The sequence below is a fragment of the Musca domestica genome, unplaced genomic scaffold (genome assembly GCF_030504385.1).
Source record: "Musca domestica strain aabys unplaced genomic scaffold, Musca_domestica.polishedcontigs.V.1.1 32, whole genome shotgun sequence".
Lineage (NCBI taxonomy): Eukaryota > Metazoa > Arthropoda > Insecta > Diptera > Muscidae > Musca > Musca domestica.
Window position 1 is genome coordinate 11,056,081 of NW_026712311.1, and position 21,904 is coordinate 11,077,984.

General features: G+C 36.8%; 1 protein-coding gene and 1 long non-coding RNA gene across 7 annotated transcripts in view; one reads left to right on the top strand and one right to left on the bottom strand.

The window, feature by feature from the left end:
* Positions 1-21,904, bottom strand: part of LOC105261554 (uncharacterized) — a 167,670-nt gene that overhangs the window by 113,834 nt on the left and 31,932 nt on the right. For all 3 annotated transcript variants that reach the window (XR_009342723.1, XR_009342722.1, XR_009342724.1), the window contains exon 2: positions 3,530-3,590. This is a non-coding gene — a long non-coding RNA (uncharacterized LOC105261554). The remainder of the gene's footprint in view (positions 1-3,529; positions 3,591-21,904) is intronic.
* LOC101887273 (protein sickie) overlaps positions 1-21,904 on the top strand; it is a 157,644-nt gene that overhangs the window by 97,868 nt on the left and 37,872 nt on the right. For 2 of the 4 annotated variants that reach the window (XM_005179373.4, XM_011292547.3), the window contains exons 4-5: positions 16,042-16,169; positions 16,541-18,221. In XM_005179373.4, the coding sequence (XP_005179430.2) occupies positions 16,042-16,169; positions 16,541-18,221 (1,809 nt within the window). Of the gene's footprint in view, positions 1-1,342; positions 2,100-9,281; positions 9,503-16,041; positions 16,170-16,540; positions 18,222-21,904 lie in introns of those variants that run through there. The other 2 variants (XM_020035349.2, XM_059125154.1) reach the window with 2 other exon arrangements.

Below are 21,904 nucleotides of genomic sequence, written 5' to 3' on the forward strand. Positions count from 1 at the left end.
GAAGAAAGTCGAAATAATCTAATTTCGTTAGGGGTTCTGTTACAAAAAAACCCTTTGTCAGCGTTGACTTGTCTATTAAGAGAACAGCGTTGGCATTTCATTCTAATAAATAAATCCTAACTATTTTGCAACAAAAAATGAATATTTTTATAAACATTAAATGTAATTTTTTTCTCCTTCGATATGATCTTGATGATCACTGTTCTATTGATTTTCCTCATTCAATTATCATTATCTCATCATTTTTAACTTTTAACAACATTTTGCCAAGCATATTTTCTTTCAGTCCATAATTGTATAAAATGTGATATTACGGTTATTGAGGAAAATCATTAAACGATGAAGAATTGTGTTATATAAACACTTGACTAGCTCACAAACAGCATCGCCATTGGCATGACAACACTAATCAATGTCATTCTAAGTATAAACAGTATTTTTGGAGTACTACAAACACATTGCGTAGGGTGAATGTCAATGGGCACATAAGTTTATTGAACTAGAACATGTACAGCAGACATACATGCATTTGTAAATATTCATCCAATTTCTCCCTCAGCTATTTATAAACCGTGGCAACAGAAACGCCAACGGCTGCAACTGTTACCCCAACATTCACTAATATTCGATAATATCCACCAAAAATGAATGTGTTTGGAGGAGGCAGAAAGCAAACAAAGTCTCTGTCTCTGAAAGACCATGGCTCATACAAAACACAACATCAAACCCGACACCAATGAACATGTTGTGAGAAATGAACACAGCTTCCAACGAACCAGCAGCTGTTCTGTCGTTTGTTTTTATTTTTTATGTATCTGACGGATATGTACAAATGTATTATTGTATGTTAGGATGTACCGAACAAACCCAAAAAATGTATTTAATGAGAATTTCATTTTTAAAGAAAAGTGTGTGTTATAATAAGATTACGGATTTTTGAAAGAGGCAAAAGTTTTCCCAATATTATTTTCATTGTGCCATAACCATCTTTAATGCCCAAGGCAATACATACTACAGAGAAAGGGCTTCTGCACCAAATGTCTTCACTGGGAGACTTGCGAACTCAATATCCACATTCTATGCATATATATTTTTTTGAAAATTGAACCCAAATGTTATAAGCATGAAAAGACAATGGTGCAATAATTAGGAAGTGGGCCTTCCGAATTTTTGCATATGTTTTATTGGTACCACCTTCTGTGTCGTATTTTTCAGCATGCGGTTCGGATCATCCCAATGTAGTCGTACCGTAAAATGGTATGTCTATCATGTTGCCACGAAATATTCAAAGACATTGTGTTGTTGTCTCGCTTAGCAACTCCAGCATGTGAAGTTGGAAACTCGTCTGTGGTGGTGGTGTAACGTTCAGTTGTCGTGTGGTCTTTGAACGCTCTGTTTGTGGAGTGACGGATAAAATAAAAACTTTCGCCGGCAATTTCATTGATTAATAGACGTGAAAATATTTTGTCAGTACACACAACTGGTGTGGTGTACTATCGTATATACATAAAGTACAAAATGCGGTGTATTAAAATATAAAAAAACATATATTTATTTATTCAAGTCAATTTGAAGAAAACAACGAAGAATAGTGTTAAATTAAACCCGTCTTTTTTTGAGAATCAAATATTGTGGCTATATTTAATGTCAACAGTTAAGAAGATTGCAAATTTGCATTGAACCGCAACCGCAAATCTAAGCTAAATGTTAACCTTGTCTCTGAGGAATAATGGATACGACAACAAAACAACGAACCAGCAACCGGTTATTAGATTTTAAAATAAATAAAAATGAATCGTTCGATGTGCAAATATGTTTATGTGTGTATTGAAATAAGAAAAGTAGATAATTTATAAAAAAAAACAAAGAAAAAAGTGATACTAGTTAAGAATTCCAAAAAAAAAAAAATGTGATGCTTCTTTTTGAAAGTATGATGTTGTGTAGTATTGAAACGCAGAGCTTCATGTTTCATAAAAAATCCACAAACGAAATTAAAATTCAAAATTGCATAATGTTTCATTGCATTTTATCAAAATGTATTTGTATTCACAAAGTCGCTTATAATGGATTGACAAAAATAATTTGCCATGAAAACAAAAGTAAGATGTCAAAAAATACTTCTGTAACACCTACGACTGCATCGTTATTGGGCGCGTCACAACACATCGAAGTCATTTATTGATGGTTCAGTATTTGTCAATCCCACTTCCAAAACTGTGCTACACGGCAGGATCTCAAGTGGCTAAAATGAAGCCATGCCAATATCCGCACATATATATGTATCAGTTATAGCAGTTCTACTCAATTTAACCGTTGGAGTTGTATTTTATCTTACAGTAATATTTTTGATTTTCATCTTGATTAAACCCCCTAACTTTGTGCTAACACGTACATCTCGGAGCTCTAATATTTATTTTTAAGAGAGAGGGCAATTTTTATCTCGATGATATTACGAATTGTTGAAAGCAGGAGATAATCTAAAGATAACTACAAACATCGACTAACTTGGTTGTAGAGTAAACTTAATAATCCCACAGTAAAAGAAACCACAAATTAGGTTTACATCCAACTCGGCATAATGCAAAATATTAGATGTCAGATGGAGACAGATTAAACACGAAGTAAATAGCATCTGCCGCTTTAAAATAGACCTACTAAATTTATTCAAGCCAACGAAAACAGCTGCCTCTTTAACAGAAATATGGTTTTATTAAAAATAAAAACTTTACCTTGCTTTTCAAACATCACGCAGTAAACTGAAGTGCCTAACCTTAACCTAATTTGGCTTTTATGCACAGGGAGGAGGTGAACATTTGACATATTTTATAATTTACTTTCAGAGTGAACATTTGACATATTTTATAATTTACTTTCAGAGTGGTAAACACCTACTATGACCCTGTGTTCATTCCTCCAATGTGTAATTGTACTATTTGAGGGTAACAGGGACATGTTTGATTTCGACACAACTCTTATTCAAGTAAAACCATACCACACTTCAACCCCAAAAAGGCAGCTGTGTTTGTCAGAGCCCTATTAAAACATTCTTAATTCCTTTCCCCACTTTCTATGCCTGTAAAATTCTATTCGCCCAATTAGGGATTTTCGTTCGAATATAAATCTTGGATAAATCTCGGATAAATTTGAAGAAATTTCTTATTCATTTGACATTTTGACAGATTGTCATTGACATTCTGGAGTCTTTGAATTTGGGTTCAACAACAAAGCATTATAGTTGATGCTTCAGACCAAATATCAAGTTGGGGTGAGAAGTGTTTTTAATTGAAAATACTTTTCGATTATTTAAAACAAAAAAAAAACGAAACTTGCAGGCAGGGATTGTCACAGTCACAAAAATCAGACAAGCTTAAAAGATCGAATTTACTTTCAATCGTCAAGGTTTATATTACTTCATCAAATTAGGACGTAATGAATTTAGGTAAAAGAATCATTGATAGGTCATTTAGTTTGAATTGCCGATAAAAACAATACTCCCAAATGTGGAAATAATAAATATTTGAAAACTTACCCTTTTGTTGTCACAGAAATCAAACTTTATATCTGCAGTTGAAGAGCTCAACTATCGTCATCTGTAAAGGTTAATAGAGAATAATTTGAGGTTAGTAAATGAGTATAAGAATACAAAGAAGGCTATGGAATAAATATAAAAAATAAATTTAGAGAACAATATGTACGTGTTCTACAAAATCTAACACCCTTTTACTCTCTGCTATTTAATTTCCACCGGTGTTTGCAGGACGTCCAACATTTTTTGGCTAAGTGAAATTTTCACTACCAAACCTCAGATATATATTTTAGTACAAGTACAAAAATTAACATTTTTTGCCACAGTAAAGTCATCTGCTGTCTTCTTTTGCTACCAAAACATTTTGTTTTAATTGGAAACGGGTAATAAGTATTTTTGTTTAATCGAAAATATATGTAAAAAATCTTTGTCTTTTTTTCGTTTTTATTGCATTAATTACTAAAACTCTTGCGAATAAAGAAGAACATTAAACTGGCTGAGTCTAAACCAGTATAAACACTTTGCTATTTAATTCCACTATTCAATGTCAATTATTGAATTTCCTACAAGATTATTTTGCGGTTTTTAGCCAATACATGCTTTCAGATAAGTACTAAAATAAATGGCTTTCATCGTGGTCAAATTAAAAGTACCCAGCATGTATACAGTTCGAAAACTTACTTCGTACATTCAATGTAGCCATGGTAGAACTAAGAAGGTAAAGTCGTGCAATCATATGTTTACAATTTTTCAAATGTTTTCCTTTGACAATATCTCATTGTCAAAATCTATGTTTATAAATCCAAATCGGAGATGAGAAGGGTTTTCTATGCATTTGACAAGGTAAATTACAGAAAATGCAGAGCTGGGAATGCTTACTTGAAATGAGGTTACCCTTATTTCATTGTGCCATGAATGTAGCCTAGTAATGAAACAATGTTTCGTGAGCAGATTAAACTTCCTATTATTTAAGTAAGTGCAGTTAAAGTAAGATCGGGCAATTGCATGAATTTGCGTCACTGATTCGCTTACCCTAAGTATGGTATTTGAAGTATTTTTATACCCTCATGGATAAGAAGAATATTTTATTAACCTTGCACAAATGAAACACCTCGTAATCACTCGTTCAAATTCTGCTTATGTTCCCCCTAAGAATCTAAATATATTTGAATCAACCAACTGATGAAAGTAGTACAAGAACGTCCACTACCACTGCCCGTCATGGCTTTCTCCAGAATAATTCCAAGCAACAACATACATAATTGCTTCCGTTTCCAGCAAAATAACGTGTTTTAGTGTGACCCAAGCCAGAACAGAACAAAAATCGTCCACCACTGAAACACTTAAAGAGCATTGACGACGAGGAAGAAGGGGACCAATGAACGATTTCTTATTGAACAGGAAATTCATTTAACGCGTGCTTCTTTTGTGCAACATGATGCTTCCTTATTGACTCGCTCCACCTTTTTTGAGATCCAAATCCAAAGGAACTTCCTTGATACATGCTTGCATTTATGAATTCAAGAATGGCTTACTCAAATATTGAATGGCCTTTTTGGAATCGCATTTTTTGTCAAACTCAAAACGTGACTAAACCACAATTTAGTTATAAATTCTGCTTTCATGGTCTTTTCAACAAAAAAAGGACAATTTGAAATGGCAATCTATGCCAGGACTGTGGCGTGGCTTTTGTTTCAAAGTTATTCGATAAAAGTCCTTTGAAAGCTATAATCTTTATTAAATGCTTTTGAATGACGTATTAAGTGTCAATGCAAGCACATTTGCAGGGCAGTTAAGACCTGAAATGAACAATTAGATTTTTTTAACGAGAATCCTTGAAGTAGCATAATTACGAACAGAGGGTGGTGGATGAATGGATAAGTAATTTTATACGTGACGTTTAAAACGATCTGCAGATTAACTCACGAGCAAATCTTGCAAACTGTGCATTTTCTAATTGATATTCCAATTTGGAAATGCGCCGAGGGAGTTCGATGAGGTGAATGTCATTTTCTGGTCGACGTCAGGTCAAAAACTTGCAGAGAAGTTAGCACATGTGTTTGCATAGTTGCAATAAGTTGTGGTACCACTTTTAAACCTCGTCAAAGCTTTAAAACCCAAAGTTTGTACAAACTTTAGATTTTTGTTAGTTCCAGCACGGAGTCAAAGTTATATAGGTCCATGCTTTCGTATATTCAAAGTGTTAACACGCCACCGCTTTTTGGGCGTTGTTCATTCACTTATCATAATTTTAAAGTTGGAATATTTATCGCCTGACGCTGCCGTTTGTTAATTTTCCGTTTTTTAGCATACGCGAGAGACCCTATCACCACCACCAATGCATTTTACTGAAACTTTTTGCAGAATAATTAAAATTTTACTGTTTATATTTAAAAACAATAAAATATCGTTGGCCGCATTTCATTCAACCATAACTCCCATACTCATACTTCTGTTTACACAATAGAGCTGGGCTCATACATGTACCATATTGGATCCGCTTTTTTGGAATCCAGGGCATGAGTGTAGAAAAATAATTCGACTGGAGGAAATATCTAAATTTTACCTTTTTCGTTAGTCTATATCCAATTCTTAGGTGGTGAAATCAATGATTGGGGAACCCAGTTTTGAAAATAAAGGATGAATAGCTATTTAATCTATCCAAAATTATTGGATTTTAAATATTGAATGGAATACGCTTCGTTAAAACCATGCGGCCTAATCCTGATGGACTTATGATTGACTGACCGAACACAAAATTACAGCGATGCTTGTTCGAAAATACATATCTACATATATTTCACATCTGTAGCTGTGTAATTTTGACCACCAACGTGGCTGTGACGAGGCATTGCTGATAGCTATAATGATGCTAATCGTGCACTGACGTTTATTGTTTTTTATTTGTCATAAAATAAACGCGTTTGTTTCGCTACACATTTCGCAGCCATTCGGCTATAACTAACGAGTGGAGGAGGAGGATGATTGCCACCGAGTGGCACATCAAATGACTTCACGGCTGACTGCCTCAGAACAGGAAATGTTGATGTGTTGAGAACTGCTGGTGTCATGGCATTAGATAACAGCTTTGCAAACGAAATAACTCAAATTGGCATTAGCGACAAATAAAAAGTTATGGGCGATGGAACACCCTTCACGATTTTCTTTTGTTGGACGAAACTGGCTGTCACCAACGAGGTAACCAACAGACCTCCAACACGCTAAACTTTCCCGATTGCCCACAACGCCGACAGACATCATGTGTGGCGTCCTTATCAACGATTTAAAGTCCAACACTTTTTTCCTGCTTTGCTCTTTCCCTTTGTCAATAAATTTAGGCTTTTCGCTCGAGCAGTTCGTAAACGGCAGGCACACTATTTGTTATCATCATAAATTGTGACAAATTTATGTTGTTAGACAACGCTTCTAGCTCCATAAGGGGGGAGAGGTGCAGGCAGCTTGGGACGACTGTTGGACAATTGCAGCAGCAACCATTGCGACCAGACTACGATTTATCTGTTTCTGATAGCACACTGCATAATAATGAATCGTGAAATGATTTGCCGGCTAGGAGACTCAGGCAACACATTTTATCAAGTGGAGCTGCACAGTTGCGAATGCACAATCGAGCCGAGTGTGGTGAACTGAGGACTGGAATTCATAGACGGAATCCGTGGCCTGTAGAAGGGGGCATGGCAATGGGAGACTGTTACAACAGTAATTATTGGCGTCAGATTGACGCTTGACATTAGCCTGTCATGCTTTAAACGTTAGCAAAGTAAACACAATTTCATATTCGCAATCATTCGGCATGTTCCCGCTAGCACCAACTCAATATTATTTTTAAATCGCTCAGAAGTATGATCTTGCGTAAAGTTGCGTGTAATGATGTTACTTTATGTGTCGACCGGCATTCAAACTTCTTGAGCTATTGGAAGAATACATTTGTGACAGTATCGCATGTTGGCGTGCACTCAACTGGCAGCCTCTCCTTTCCCATCCTCCATGTGAAATGTACTTTTAGGGAGTAATCTGCGATTTCTGCCAAGATGATTGTGTGTTTTTGGCTTTCGTTCGAAAACAGTTTTTAACTTTAACATTTCGAAGTGGTAGTGGTGAAATCCAAAGATAAATTATGCATCATAAAGTAAGAAGACATAAAAAAAGAGTCGCATGTTCAGATGGCCCTGTTGCAATCAGGAATATTTTGGTGATGTGTCATTGATGGAGGTGTTAAAGCGAACTGGTATACAGTGGGCCAGGCAAAATGTATATATATATTGTTTCACAGGTTGCACACATTATATACCATACCGGATTACATACATACCGGCCGAACTTAGCTGCATTTTAAAATAACTTTAACTTACTACCAAATTTTGATAATTACTCAAATCACGAGCATAGTCCTCATATTACGGCACCTTCTTATGTCTGGACTTTTTCAAATTCATTTGGAAGATTAAATTTTGCGAAACAAGTCGAAACTATTGAATGTTAAAATCAATTCGGCGGCAATAACCAGACCATTAAATTTGGAATAGCTCGTTTTCCAAAAATTGTTACTTGTGAGAAATGTTATCGGTGATTTCCCTTAAAATGATTTACACAAAATTTTATGTGGTGCTAATCTTGAGGTTTGGGCACACGTCGGTACAGTGGCACGTGTTCAAACCGTTTACCTATATCATTTACCCTACACGAGCTTTAAATTGCACCCACAAACAAAGTTACGGAGGAAGTTATTCAATTTGTCGTTAAATAAATGGCCGCTCCAACTGGGTGGTGCAGGATTGGTTCTGTGCAGATGTATATCTACGCCGGAGCTGTTATCCTATTGATATATTACACTTTAGATTGGGGAAAACTAATTGTAGTTCAGGAAGATGCACGTGTGTGGCTGGCACTGGGTGCTTGGGGAATTTGTATTGTATTTTTAACCCTAAAACTGGTACATCATGCAACAAAATATTTAGGAAAAATACAAATATTAATCACTTGGCGAAATGATTGGAAACGCAAAGAAAGAAAATGATAAGAAATTAATTTCTCTTCTCGGCTCACATTTTAGTCAGCCTAGTGCCACTTTTTTTTAAATTTTTGTTACATTTGGGTACTGATCTGTACAGGTATTTCAAAAACATGGACACAAAATATTTACCTTGCGTATTTTGTGTCAATGTTTTCCTCCAACAGTAACTTCGTTAAATTCTCAAGCACGCTGACAAATTACGGCTCAGCTTTGGAACACAAAATGTCAGCTTGGTTTAGTGTTATACGAATCTTGCTTTCCTTTTGCGTCTTCAGCGAAAATATTTATTAAAACAGGAGATTTTGCAGTCTTGCGTGGCAGAAGTGTATTCCAGAAATGCCATAAAAGGTAATGCACGAATCAGTTAACAGTTAACTTCTGCATTCCCTTATGTGTAGGAATTTTATTTCCGCGCATTGTAGTATATTTGGATAATTTTTCTTTTTGACCCGTTTTCTTTTACTTTTGTCGTTGGTTTTTTTTTTTTTTTTTGTTTGTTTCCTCTTCTGTCATTGTTTTAGTGACAAACAATGAAATATGACTTTTGTTTGGTCATAAATCTCAAAGTTAGTTGAATCATTTATTCCCTGGCCTCGTAGCATAGCGGGAGTGGGATCAGACCTGGCCTAACAAAGTTTTCTCAGTAATTAGCAATTTTATTCGAAACAAAATGCAATGAAATCTAAAGAATAAAAATGAAGAATGCCAAAGAATCAATTTTAGCTTCTGACATTTGAGAACTGCACTGCAGCTTGTGCGAATATGTGATATGAATAACTATGCAACAAGAGTGATGTTAAATTAAAAATATTCAAAAAGTAAAAAATCAATTAACTACGCAGTTATGTCCAGACAATACAAATAATGGGAAATTCATCGTCCACGCATGGCAACAAGTCTAGCCGGAAATGCCGCAGTCTACCAAATTCGCCCGATGTCAGAAGGTAACATTAAAAATAGAACAACAAATATATTTAAAACAAAATTTATTGCAAATACTAAGAAAAAACAACATTTGGAGTGGAGGACGATAACTTCCTTTCATTCACATGGTATTTTTTGTATATTACTAGGCGTTCAAGTTTGATAACCGAATTGACCGCTGATCGTACGTAGCTTCTGGTTCACGCTTTCTTTTGAATAAAGACATTCAATTACATATTTTTGTAAGAAAAAAAAAAAAAACTGAAATCAAACAACACAACAACACAACGTTACCATCAAATGTGATGTATGCGCAACATGTGCGCGATAGTCTCGTGATGTATATTTTGTTTCCTATTTTGTCTTGCTTTTTATTTTCTGATGGTGCAAACAACATCATGATAAATAAATGTCTAACAGTTGCCAAAACATTTTAGAGCCATTAGAACTCGACAGAGGTCATGGCAAACAGCCAGACCTAAACATAAATGCATGCAGTCTGTAAAGTAAATCTGCCCAAGACAGGGGCTACAAAAATGCAATTCTAATTTTTCGTCGAGCCATCGAACCCGGCACTGGGTATATTTATTTTTTATATGAGGTACAAGAAACGGTTTCCTGCAGCTTCAAACACTCACGTTTGAAAATTAGAACACGATGGGACATAACCATCACTCTATACTTTCGTGGATATGAACTCGAAACCAATTGCAAATAAAACCTCAGAAATCATAACGCTTCAAGTTGTTTGGTTAGAAGACCAACCCCCATTTCTAGGATAACATTGGAATGGTAACCTTTAAAATAAACGTTCAAAACGGGGTTGAAAGTGCGAGTGCATACCCACAACGAAAAACAACTCATAATGAGAGTTTCAAATCGAAAGTGACAACTGTTCCCATTCCATCCGGTAGTGAGCTGGTGGTGGTAACCATAAAACGCAAAAACATAGAGAAAATATTTTGCATCTGTGTTTGTCTAGGATTTTCCTAATTGTAATAATGCATTATTTCGTTCTAAAATACTGTCCTGCAAAGGCATACACGCCTTCAAACATATTTCATGGATCACACAAGGTTTTCCTCACGTTCTTCAATATATATATTTTTTATATTATAATTTGTGTAAAATTATATATATTTTAAGAATGTAAAAGGGACTCAGCTTTTCTCAGAGAAGAGATATTTTTGTTGTTGTCTATTGTTGACCTGTTATATTTATTTAACTTATTTAGTTAATTGCTTGGCTTAAGGTCATTAAAAATCTATGTTTTTTTTTATTTTTGAACTTTTTTTTCTCTCTTCAGGGATATTTTTAATCTAAAAGGGATATTTTTAAACTGAATAGATGAGGTTTTACTTTAAAACGATCCCTGAAGATGATTTCCGGAGGAAATCGAAATATTGGATGAATAAAAAAGAAAAAAATGCAAAAATAAAAAAAATAGATTTTTAATGACCTTAACCCATTAACGCCGGCTCCCTTATTTGTGGGAGAAAAATGTTGAAACTTAGTGGAGGATGCCATAATGTCACTCATATTCCGCGCACAAAAATTCAGCCCCCTATCTCTACCCCTTGCTCGTGCAGGAGGTGGTGCGTTTTCGCACCCGTCGGCGTTGTAAGGAAATTGTAATTAACGGATCAGATTTGAATATAGCTCCCATACATAGTGTCGTTCGATTTCATATGTAGAGCACAATGCAATACAAATGAGTAATATCAGTCCGAATCAAATCAATTTAGGTACACGCAGCCAGGTTCAGTCTAGAAGTATATATGACAATCGGTTCAGATTTCGATGCTCCCATATATATTTTCGTCCGATTTAAATTTTATTGTGCGCCAAATGTTTAATATGTATCCAATATGGATGGATTTCGACACATCCGAGTGAATTCAACCCTGAAGCAAGTACTTCTAATTTGGTGAAAATCGATATAGATATAGTTATAGCTCCCATATATATGAATTATCCGATTTGGGGTTTAAGTCCCTCACATTCGTAATCTGCACAAATATAATTCAAAAACAGAGAGCAGACGGTTTGACAGCTATTTTGATTGGGAGCGCTTCATTAGCGTTCGCACATATGGTTAACCGAAAATACTTTTTTAGTAAAAAAGCACCCATTAGCGCGAAAACGCACAACACGTATATATGCAACGAGGTTTATATGTACCATTTTGAAAATTTAATGAGTTAAATATAGGGCTACCGATCCATACCAATACATATTTAAAAAATATTATTTTTCTATATGTTTTCTTTGTATAATAGAGTTATTTTTTGCATGTAGGAAAACCTGCACTTGGCGATGCGTTTATCATCATGTAGGTGACGTCTAATGAAAAAACAGCCAATGTCAAATAAATAGACCCACCCATCTACTATCTATACCAAGAAAAAGAAAAGCGATATCAAATATAAAACCGTTTCTATGCATGCTAAAAAACACCTCTATTTTTGGTGCGTTTTCGCACCCGCCGGCGTTAATGGGTTAAGCCAAGCAATTAACTAAATAAGTAGAAGAGATATTTTCATAGGATTTGTCTCAGAATTGATGCATTTAAATCTATCTGCTTTAATGTTGTATCATCATCTGCAAAGCAAGCGATCGTCATAAGAGCTACTGTAACTAGACTCTGAAATTGCTGCCAGAAGAGCAGAAGAAATAACAAAAAACATGCTGCCGTGCTGTGTTTTGCTGCGAACATTTTCACAGCGCAGCATAGTTTTCGGATTTTATAATCGCGCTATGAGGATCACACAGCCTGCTATGCTGGGACGCTTTCACAGACACAGCAATGTAAACACGAATACTGTGAACAGGGCTACAAATCCCAACACCGATCTTGAAAGTTATTCGGAGGAAAGGAACAATTTCAAACATTACATTATGTTCCAAAGTAGCACGTTGTCCAACAACTGTGTGGCGATGTGCCAAAGGGTGCCGTGTTTTTCATCATCATTTTGTTATAAAATCTCAGTTTCCCAAAAAGTCGACTTACGACATTTACTTTCATTTCAGACGATATGTGTTGATTTGAATATTCTTTGCGTTGACATAATTGAAATCTCTCCAAGAACATAAATCTGGGTCTAAGTTCTTCAGAAGTTCCAAGTGATGTTTCAACATCCCACACGCTGTCCCTCATAGTTGTAGTGGAAGTTACACGAATATGAGTACTGCTTGTGTGGCGGATATCATCATCTCTGGGTTTTATGTAAATTAACACCTCTCGAGGAAAACTCTTTTTCATTTTGCCAAACAGAAAGGAAGCAAGCAACCGTAACATGTGTTAAGTACTATTTTCGCCACACACTTCTCCTAGTCTGAGGCAAAGCCGAGTGAATCGTTGTTTTTGTTGTGACAAAGCAAAGGTAAAATGTGTATCCTTTTAGCATTCATCATCACTTACAATGCCACCAACGAAAACAAACACAGCATGTCTGTTAAAAATAAATCCTCTTCAGGGAAGACACTTCACACAAGGAGTGGAGAAGAATGCAAGAATAACATCCATTAGAGCGTTTCAACGTTCTCGACGCTTTTCTAATGGCAGCGTGTGTTTTATGAACTCTTACTTGAATGCTTGTCTAGCTCCGGCACAAAAGTATCACGGTTATACTTTCCACACCTGTTTCTGTGTTATGAGCGTTACATTCAGGGCTTGGGAATCCTGTACTCCCCCTTCCACGATACTCTTATTTGTGAATGCTAGACCCACTGAGTGGGCGTAGGAAACTATACGACTTTTTTCATGCCAAAAACGTACACTGGAATCACTTACGCTTCTGATTAAAGCACTTCTTGGGCATCAAATATATTGTTGTATACAATTTTAATATCTATATCATTGCTATAAATAAAATGAAATTCCATACCATCTCATTCACAACCTCAAAAATGTATTAAACATTAAATTTGGTTTGAGATTCTTGAACTTTAAACTTTTTTTGTTAGAATCCCTTCCTTTGGCCACCATGATGTTCAGAGTTTTAACTAAGTAATAAATTTAAAAGTAAATTGTGGATGTTAAAAGCTTTAAACAGGCATATTTTTATAACCTCAACCATATGGCTAGAGAGGGTACATATCGTTTGATACGGTAAAAAGGTGCCTCATCGAAGTAACGTTTTTAAACCTGGGTCTCTTTAGATGAAATCCGTTTCAGGGCATTTAGAGTCGATCTGGTGATATCCGTCCGTCTGTCTGGCTGGTGCCTCCGATAACGATCGAAAGGAGTGTCCGATTTGGTCCACACTTGATACAGCGTAATATTATTATCAAACTTAGATTGAGTTCGCTGTGAAGATATATTAGTCCACTCCTTCTGGTATCTCCCCTACATCCGATTCCATTCAGACTTGGTACATCTCAATATTTCCATCAACACAAGATCTGTTGTAAAGATGGTAGAGATCGGACCATTTCTTCTGGTTCCTCCGCCACAAAGGCTTCAAGGTTTTGAAAGCACAACAAGCACCCAACTCTCTTCAATTTTCACTAGCAGAACAAGTCTACGATTCTTTACAAGTTGCTATACCTAAATGTTATGATTTCGCATAAAATTGGATATAAATGATCGCTTTTCTTGAAGTTTTGCCCATACAATACTCTTATCTGTATTAGATGAAGTATGAAAATGGAATTCTTCGGTCGACTCTCATTTTAACATTTTCTAAAAGTTTTCACATATCTCATATAAAGTGGAAGAAGTAACCAACATAGTCTAAAACTGGCACGTCACAATATTTATGTCATGTTTATTTAGGTCCGACAATATTGGCCCTTTGCTACGGGACCTACTCCATAGAGGGTCAAAAATTTGAATAACCATAACAGAAGTCAACATATATTTAAATAACCAAACATCGGCTGAGGGTACACATCTTTCGACTAAACACTGATATCTTTGAATCTGTTCGAGAAAAAACAATCGATAGTAAAAGATAGCTGGCAATAAGGGTCGACAATTTTTGTGTGGGAGGGATTAGCCATTTATTCTATTTTAAATCCAAATGCCTTTGTTATTTCCACTTTATGATTTTTATTATCCACTTTTGGCTTCATTCCTCGTTCTGGAAACAACTGCAATTTGAGTTCTTCCTTTCATGGTTTACTGGAATTGCAATGTTACAATTATGCTCCCCTACAGCGTAAACAGAGCCAACTTTTTATTATACAAAAATTCTCAAAAGTCAGGAGAACCGGGTTGTGCTCACCAAAACGTCATAAGTTTGTATGCGTGCATACACGTCCTTTTATTAAGTATTATATTTGCCCAGAAGAGTCTATTCATAGAAATTTAAATCCCATTGTTCACGTTAAATTTGATTCACTTTCTATCTGCAGGATGCAGACCTCTTTTAGTGTTTGTTTCATAGAAAAGTATTCACTGACTAAGCGACAGAAGAAAATAACACATTGTTTCAACTTATTCGCAACAGCCCACGCGGCAACAGCTCTGATCGAGGATAATTTTAAAAACATATTTGTACTATTAAATATCTGAAACTCATGCACTATTTCTGGTCGACTTTAATGCAATCCTCTCGTTCAAATAGACATTGGAGCAAACGAAAATTTCAAATCCACATTCTGCAGGTTCAACAAACTCTTCTGGTACTCGTATATTAAATTTCGTTTTGTATATTCCATGTTGGCGAAAACAATTAGAATCCTGTCTCCCCTTCTTTGCTACGTCTGACGACAACTGCTGCTGTAGAGTTCGCAGTATGCAACTTTATGCTTATTTCTGAACATTAGGTTTGAGTTACTCGCAACACAAATGTCCCTTACAAATCTATGGAGTTCTGTAGAGGCATGAAAACAACTACAGACTGCTATTTAAACAATAAAATGTTTTTGTGTGTAGGAAAAGGCAACATTGTTCAAACAAAAGGTGATACGAGAACCAGAGCCGATATGCATCTGCAGGTAACAGTCATCGGACCGCTTTGTGGTACACTTGAATAGTTCTGGCAAAAGCTTGAATCATCTAAGCAAAGTCTAAAAACCCATTGTGGCTAACTTTCTTGCCCTTCGCAACGCATCTTTTTCATACGACATCCTAACAAGGGAAAACACGGGTCTACTTCTGAAAGTTGTAGACCTGATGCTTTAACGTTTTTGCAGGAGGATTTCATGTATGTGTATGCGAAAGCAGACATTCTGGTTGACAAGAACAAGCCGAGCAACCTGACTTATTCATAGTAAGTCTGGATAATAAGTTTTATATCTTGTTGGCATTTCTAGTTTCCATATTTGATACAGATGCCATGCATTCAAACCTCTTGCCAAAGGAATGGGTGTATTGGCGAGAACAAAGATGTAGTTTCATTGGGAATAGGTTGACGGAAATTGAGATGAGTTAAAATGACGGACAAATTAGTTTCAAGATAAAGGCAAATAATTAATTTGAAGAACAACTTAGAGGACGGCGCATCTCAAAATGCAAAGCATGGTTCACCGGATCATACTCACATCTACTCTGAATATAATTTTATATAAAGAGGCAGAAACACAAATAAATATATTCCCTCTTCTTTTTCAGACAAATTCCCCAAGCTTACACCAAGGCCAATGGAACTGCCATACCGTTGCCTGCGACTGTTATGGTACAGAGACGATGTCCTCCAGACAAAGTGAGACCTTTACCCCCAACTCCGAATCACGCTCCATGTAAGTATTTTTCCAAAATATTTTTTACCTATTATAGACGGACAGGTAAGCCGTAATACAGCCTTAACATTTGACTTACTTATATGTATTCAACAATACGGTTATGTTCTGCTAATTTACTTTCTCAAGTATCCATTTCAAATCAAAATTAGTATATTGTTTTTATATTGTTGGATTTAAGTCGAACTTAGATTGCTCTAGTGTTTAAGTTCCGATTAAATTACAAAAATTTCACTATAGGCCTACGCACTCTTTATAATCCTCCAAAGCTACCTTTCTGACAAATTGACTGATCACGTTGATCACAACATATTTTTAACGAATATCTAACTGCTAAAGATTTAATTGTTGTATTCCTCCATTTTTTATAGCAATACCAGGCTTAGGAAAAAGCGGCAGCGAATTCAATAACTCCCGTCCAAACAGTCCACCGTCTAGCAACCACACTATTCAAAATCTGAAAAGTGGGAACAACAATGGCCTTAGACAGCCTTCAATTAAGTCGGGAATCCCCGCCCCTGGCTCAGCACTGCCCACCGTTACGGGCCAACAGAAGCACTCTATGCTCGACAAACTTAAAATCTTCAACAAGGACAAGCAACCACTGCTGCAACAGCAGCAGGGCCAACAACAAACCACCCTAATTAACGCTAACAAAAACCAAGTGCAATCTAAGAGGACATCGTCGTCTTCGGGTTTCTCGTCGGCGCGTTCTGAACGTTCGGATTCCAGTTTAAGCCTTAACGATAGTCATATCTCTCAAATAAAACCACCCGCAATAGCTGTAGCAGCAACAAATAAAGCCAGGGAGACCAAAGCAAGTGCCAAACAATCTAAACTCCTGCAGGCACAAACCAAAAAAGAGCAAGTAAAGAATGCCTCTAAAACAGAAAAGAAAGAGAAAAGCCCCGCCAGATCGCTGAATAGGGAAGACATTAATGTTGATAGCAAAACATCGACTTTGAGCCGCAACAAGAATTCTTTGCCCCGTGGAAAGGATTCATCCCTGAAGCCAAACACTAAATCGAATTTGACCAGCAAATCAGAATCCAAAACGTCCCTTATTATACCGCCTTCAAAATCCCTGAACAGCTCAAATTGCATCGGCGGACTTCCTAAACCAATTGCTGCCATAAAGGGCACCAGTAAGTTACCCCATTCCCCTCTGCAAAATGATAATAAGGGCCGACTAAGCAGCCCAAACTCCGCCCAGGAAATGATTAAAAGAGAGAAGAGTGACATATCGTCCACATCAAACATATCACAGCAACAAACCCCAAGCAATCACTCGACACAGCTACCCACACATATCGTAAAGCCAGTACCCATGGCCGAGGTGCATCAAAATCAGCAAAGGTCACCATATTATGCGAACGCTCAACATATACAGCAACAACAGACACTTATTCAACCACAGCAGCCACCATGTTCTATCCAGGAACCGACTTACAACCGCTTGCCACCACCTAAACCAAGCGCCATAGGCACCCCAACTGCATTGCGAAAACTCGAATATAATTCCGGGCCGAGCGTCTTGCAGCCACAACAACATTCACCCCTTCGATCATTGACACCTGCGGCCACCCATTCTCAGCCTGTCACTCCTACTTCGCAACAATCTCCACTTACCAATGAAGGGACGCCCAACAAATACCACACCATTCCCTCCAAAATCGTTGGCACCATTTACGAAGAAGACAAGCCGGTCAGTGTGTTACCTATGCGGCCGCTGCTAAGAGGCTACAATTCGCACGTCACCTTACCCACACGTGGAGCCCGGGGCACCCACAATTTCATATCGGAATACTGTGAAAATGACATCAACCAGGGCTATTGCAGTGATGGCGATTCGTTACGCTTTAGTAATTCCAGACTGGGGCATAGCTCTTCTCTGCAGGGCTCACCGAGATTCCATGACATTGACAATGGGTATTTATCGGAAGGAAGTAGTGGTATAGGGTGCAGCCAGAATGGACACCACATACCGCATGGCAAACATTTCCTGAGTATGATGCGGGCCCGCAGCCAGTTGCCCACCACCATTGAAGAGAGGTAAGTAGGCCCACATAGGTTCAAAAAGATTTTTCAGAAAACATCGGGATTGTCTATGAAATATGAACAGAAGAAAGCATCCAAAATCAGGAGTGATTCCAAAAATGAATAGAATTCAATTTTGAAGCCATAGTGAACATTTTCAATATTAAATCAATGTTGAAAAGGAATCCTGCTCAGCATTAAATGCGTTAGCGACATTTCGGGCTCGTAGTTATTTAAACATACATACATACTTACATGCATAAAATGCCGAACAAACGCGAACCACAGCAGGCACTGTCTCAGCCATGTCTGACAGCAATTGTATTAAGTGAACATTGCGTTTTGTATAAATCGTTTTATAATGCGTAGCAGAAGCAAAAAGGATGAGTAAGAGAGTACGACACGAATAAGAAAAGGATGCATAGTATTTCGCTAACATAAATCACAGGCTAACAAAGCAGACATGTCTCCTCTGTAGCATTTGCTCTTTGCTCGACTGTTGAAAGCCAGACAGCAGAAATCATAATAAGGGAGAAAATAGGAAGAAGTGAAAAAATAAGCAAGTTCAGACACGTGAATGCTCGGACAGACATGTCTGCCTTGTTCTTGACCGAACAAAAGTTTACACAAATAGCCGAATATATTGTACGAAACTTTACAAAATGCAATGAGTTTTAAATGTCCACACAACTAAATACACGAGGTTTGTTTCGAACATGACTAACAAAACAGTCTACGGACAAATAAAAAATCTTCCACTGGCGGCACACAACCAAATGTCGTAGTGGAGGTTTAAGTTTGTACCTGATAACATGAAAATCAGAATTGACCAATGATAATAGCAAACCTTATACAAATCCTATGTATCACAGAACGTAAGGACTGCAGGCCAATTTAAAATTAAACACACTAAAGAACATCCTTTGGATTAATTCACTCTTGAAAAAATTGTCGGAAAGGAAAATTAAATTTCAGGAAAGAGTGGAACATAGAGTGCGACATTAATCTCATCCAACCATAGACGAATACATGTCAAAGACATAAAACTAAAATCATTGGACAAAATGCATAATGTCGTTTAATGTTGCAATCAGGCAATAGTTGATCAACAATATGCCAAAATGCATTAGAAACGTTACAGAAATCTATTATTCGAAAATACCGCAAACTTGCAAAAAATTATAGAAATTGGCTAAAAAATATCCGTGTACATTTAATCGATAGAAATTAGCGAAATCTCCATGAAAACGCCAGGTCTGTTAAATTACAACATAATGCTATGTCAGGATATGGTAACATAACATTTTTTTTCACTACCAACGCCATCTATTGAATCAAAGCAACAATGAAATGTCCCACCTTCATATGTCATATATATTTGTCCACTCCAATTGATTTAGTTGAGACATCTACCTATTCACCATGATTAGTGGTGAATTTTCTTTCATAAAAAAATACACAGCTGGGCATGTAGTATTAAGTAAGCATAGGCAAAAGCTCTTTGTTATTTTATCGTATTTTCAATTGCCTGTGGCATTACCCTTCTCACTAAGAGGCTTTTAAGAGAAGTTTTTACATTTCAAGATATGCCCAACGTTACAACTCTGCATTAATTAATTGACAAACGCTGTACAGCTAACAAAACACGTAAATGGGCTATATAACATTAATAGCCTGTTCAGAAAACTTATTTTTCTTCCAATTGCAAGGCAAATAGATTTTTTGGTTTTCGTACGAAAGTAAACTAAAAGAGCTTTTTTCTATAAGCAAATTTTGGTTCACCGAACTCCAACACAAACAAAACGAAATGCCAAAGTAGACAATCAGAGAATATCAATCGTTCATTCACAAAATTTAAACAAAGTAAAATATCGTGTTTGAAAATGGATATTTCATACTAAAGGTATGGTCCATTTCATCCGCTGTGCTGTGTCGATCCCAACAGGTGCGCTTCTTCACTGTTCTAGACTCTAACCCTACTCAAAATTAGGCATAAATTGGTATATAATTATGACCTGAGAGACTACAAAATCAGAAAAATCTGTTGTTGGTCCATTTCAAGCTCTAAAGGTTTTTATGCTGACCCTAACTCTGACTCAACGCAAAATTACGTGAGGTTTGCGTCATTAAAACGGACAGACGGACACACATAGCTAAATCGACCCATCTCGGCGAGATAGTTAGATGCATATGTAAAATCATGGGTGTAGAACTAATATTTCACGGTTTGTGGCATCACCTAACCTTTGACACCACTGCTATTTACACTTTTATTTAAACCGGCGCTCGGACATAATCCCTTCGGTCATAATCCCCATTTCAATTATGGGGATTATGAACTTTTTTCGATCATAATCCCCATAATAACGAGAGGACTGTTTGCTGTGAGGACTACCTACAAAAAAAATTATTAAATGTAGTAAACTTAAGTTCGCGTTAGCCGGTGCCCGACATAATCAGAGTAGAAAGTCTTTGAACATACCCATTATACCCGCTACTTTCTGTGGTTTATGACCTTTTTTCTTCGACATAATCCTCATTCCATTATGGGGGTTCGGTCATAATACCCACAAAGTTGCGGACATAATCTACATAATAATCGGTATACCCAAAAAGATTGGGTGTGCGAAAAAATTAAGATTTTCTCCACTGGGTATGTCTTGCACCTAAATTTCATAATTTTTGTAAGTAGTCGGCCTTTGGCCGCGGAGTGAAATGTTCTCCTTCAAGTATGTCCCGCACCGGCTACCGGAATCAAAGATTTCTAAAATTAATTATTTTTGTAAATAGTCCACACATCAAACGGTCATACTGCCTAAGCAAATTTTGTCCATTTTGGAAGCGGACATAATGCGGATTATATTCGGACACCGACACGGCACCTACAAAACATAAAATGGAAACATAAAAATGTTGCTCCCAGACGAAAAAAGTGAAAGAACTGAAATAAAAACTTGATTTTCTGGGTAGCAATTGCCTGTCTGCCTTAAACAAAAGTTCTGTGAACATGCTATAAGCCTTTTTGGTCTTTTTGCCTATTTTTATTTTAAAAACACTGCAGGACCCATAGACTGCTCAATTAAAAATCCAGAAATTCCTTTTCTGTTATTAGTGCCAGAGTACATTTTCCAATGCAATGCCCCTTTCACTTGTGGACACGGAGGATGAAATGTTTAATAAGAAATACACAAACTGAAGCCACATCTGATAGTTAGGCTGCATGCATCCGGCACCTTTGAGATCGTGTTGCTCTTTAAAGTGTCGACTGTTTGTAACAGGGGAAGTTTCTCGTTTTGCAACAACGTGTGCTACAAACTTGTGTTTAGTATTCGAGTACACACCCGCTACAGTAACGTGTTGTGCCAGCAAAGTCAATTACAACATCGAGATGAACATTACATGACTGTGGGTGGTGTGGGCATAATGTCGGAGTGTATGTATGTGCATAAGAATGTGAATATTCCATTCATAACATTTATAATCAGCCAGTAATTCAATGACAGAATTTGTGACATTTAGCGTCGACGTTTTTCCTCCTAGACTAAATGCCAGGATTGTTGCTTAACAACAAACTCTCACTTCATTATAAACAATGGTGGTTTGTTCCTTTATGTACGTCGGTATAATCGGTACATTGAACAAGGCAACTCGTATACAGCAAAGAAAAAGTCGATCGTCGTCGAACAATAATCGCACAG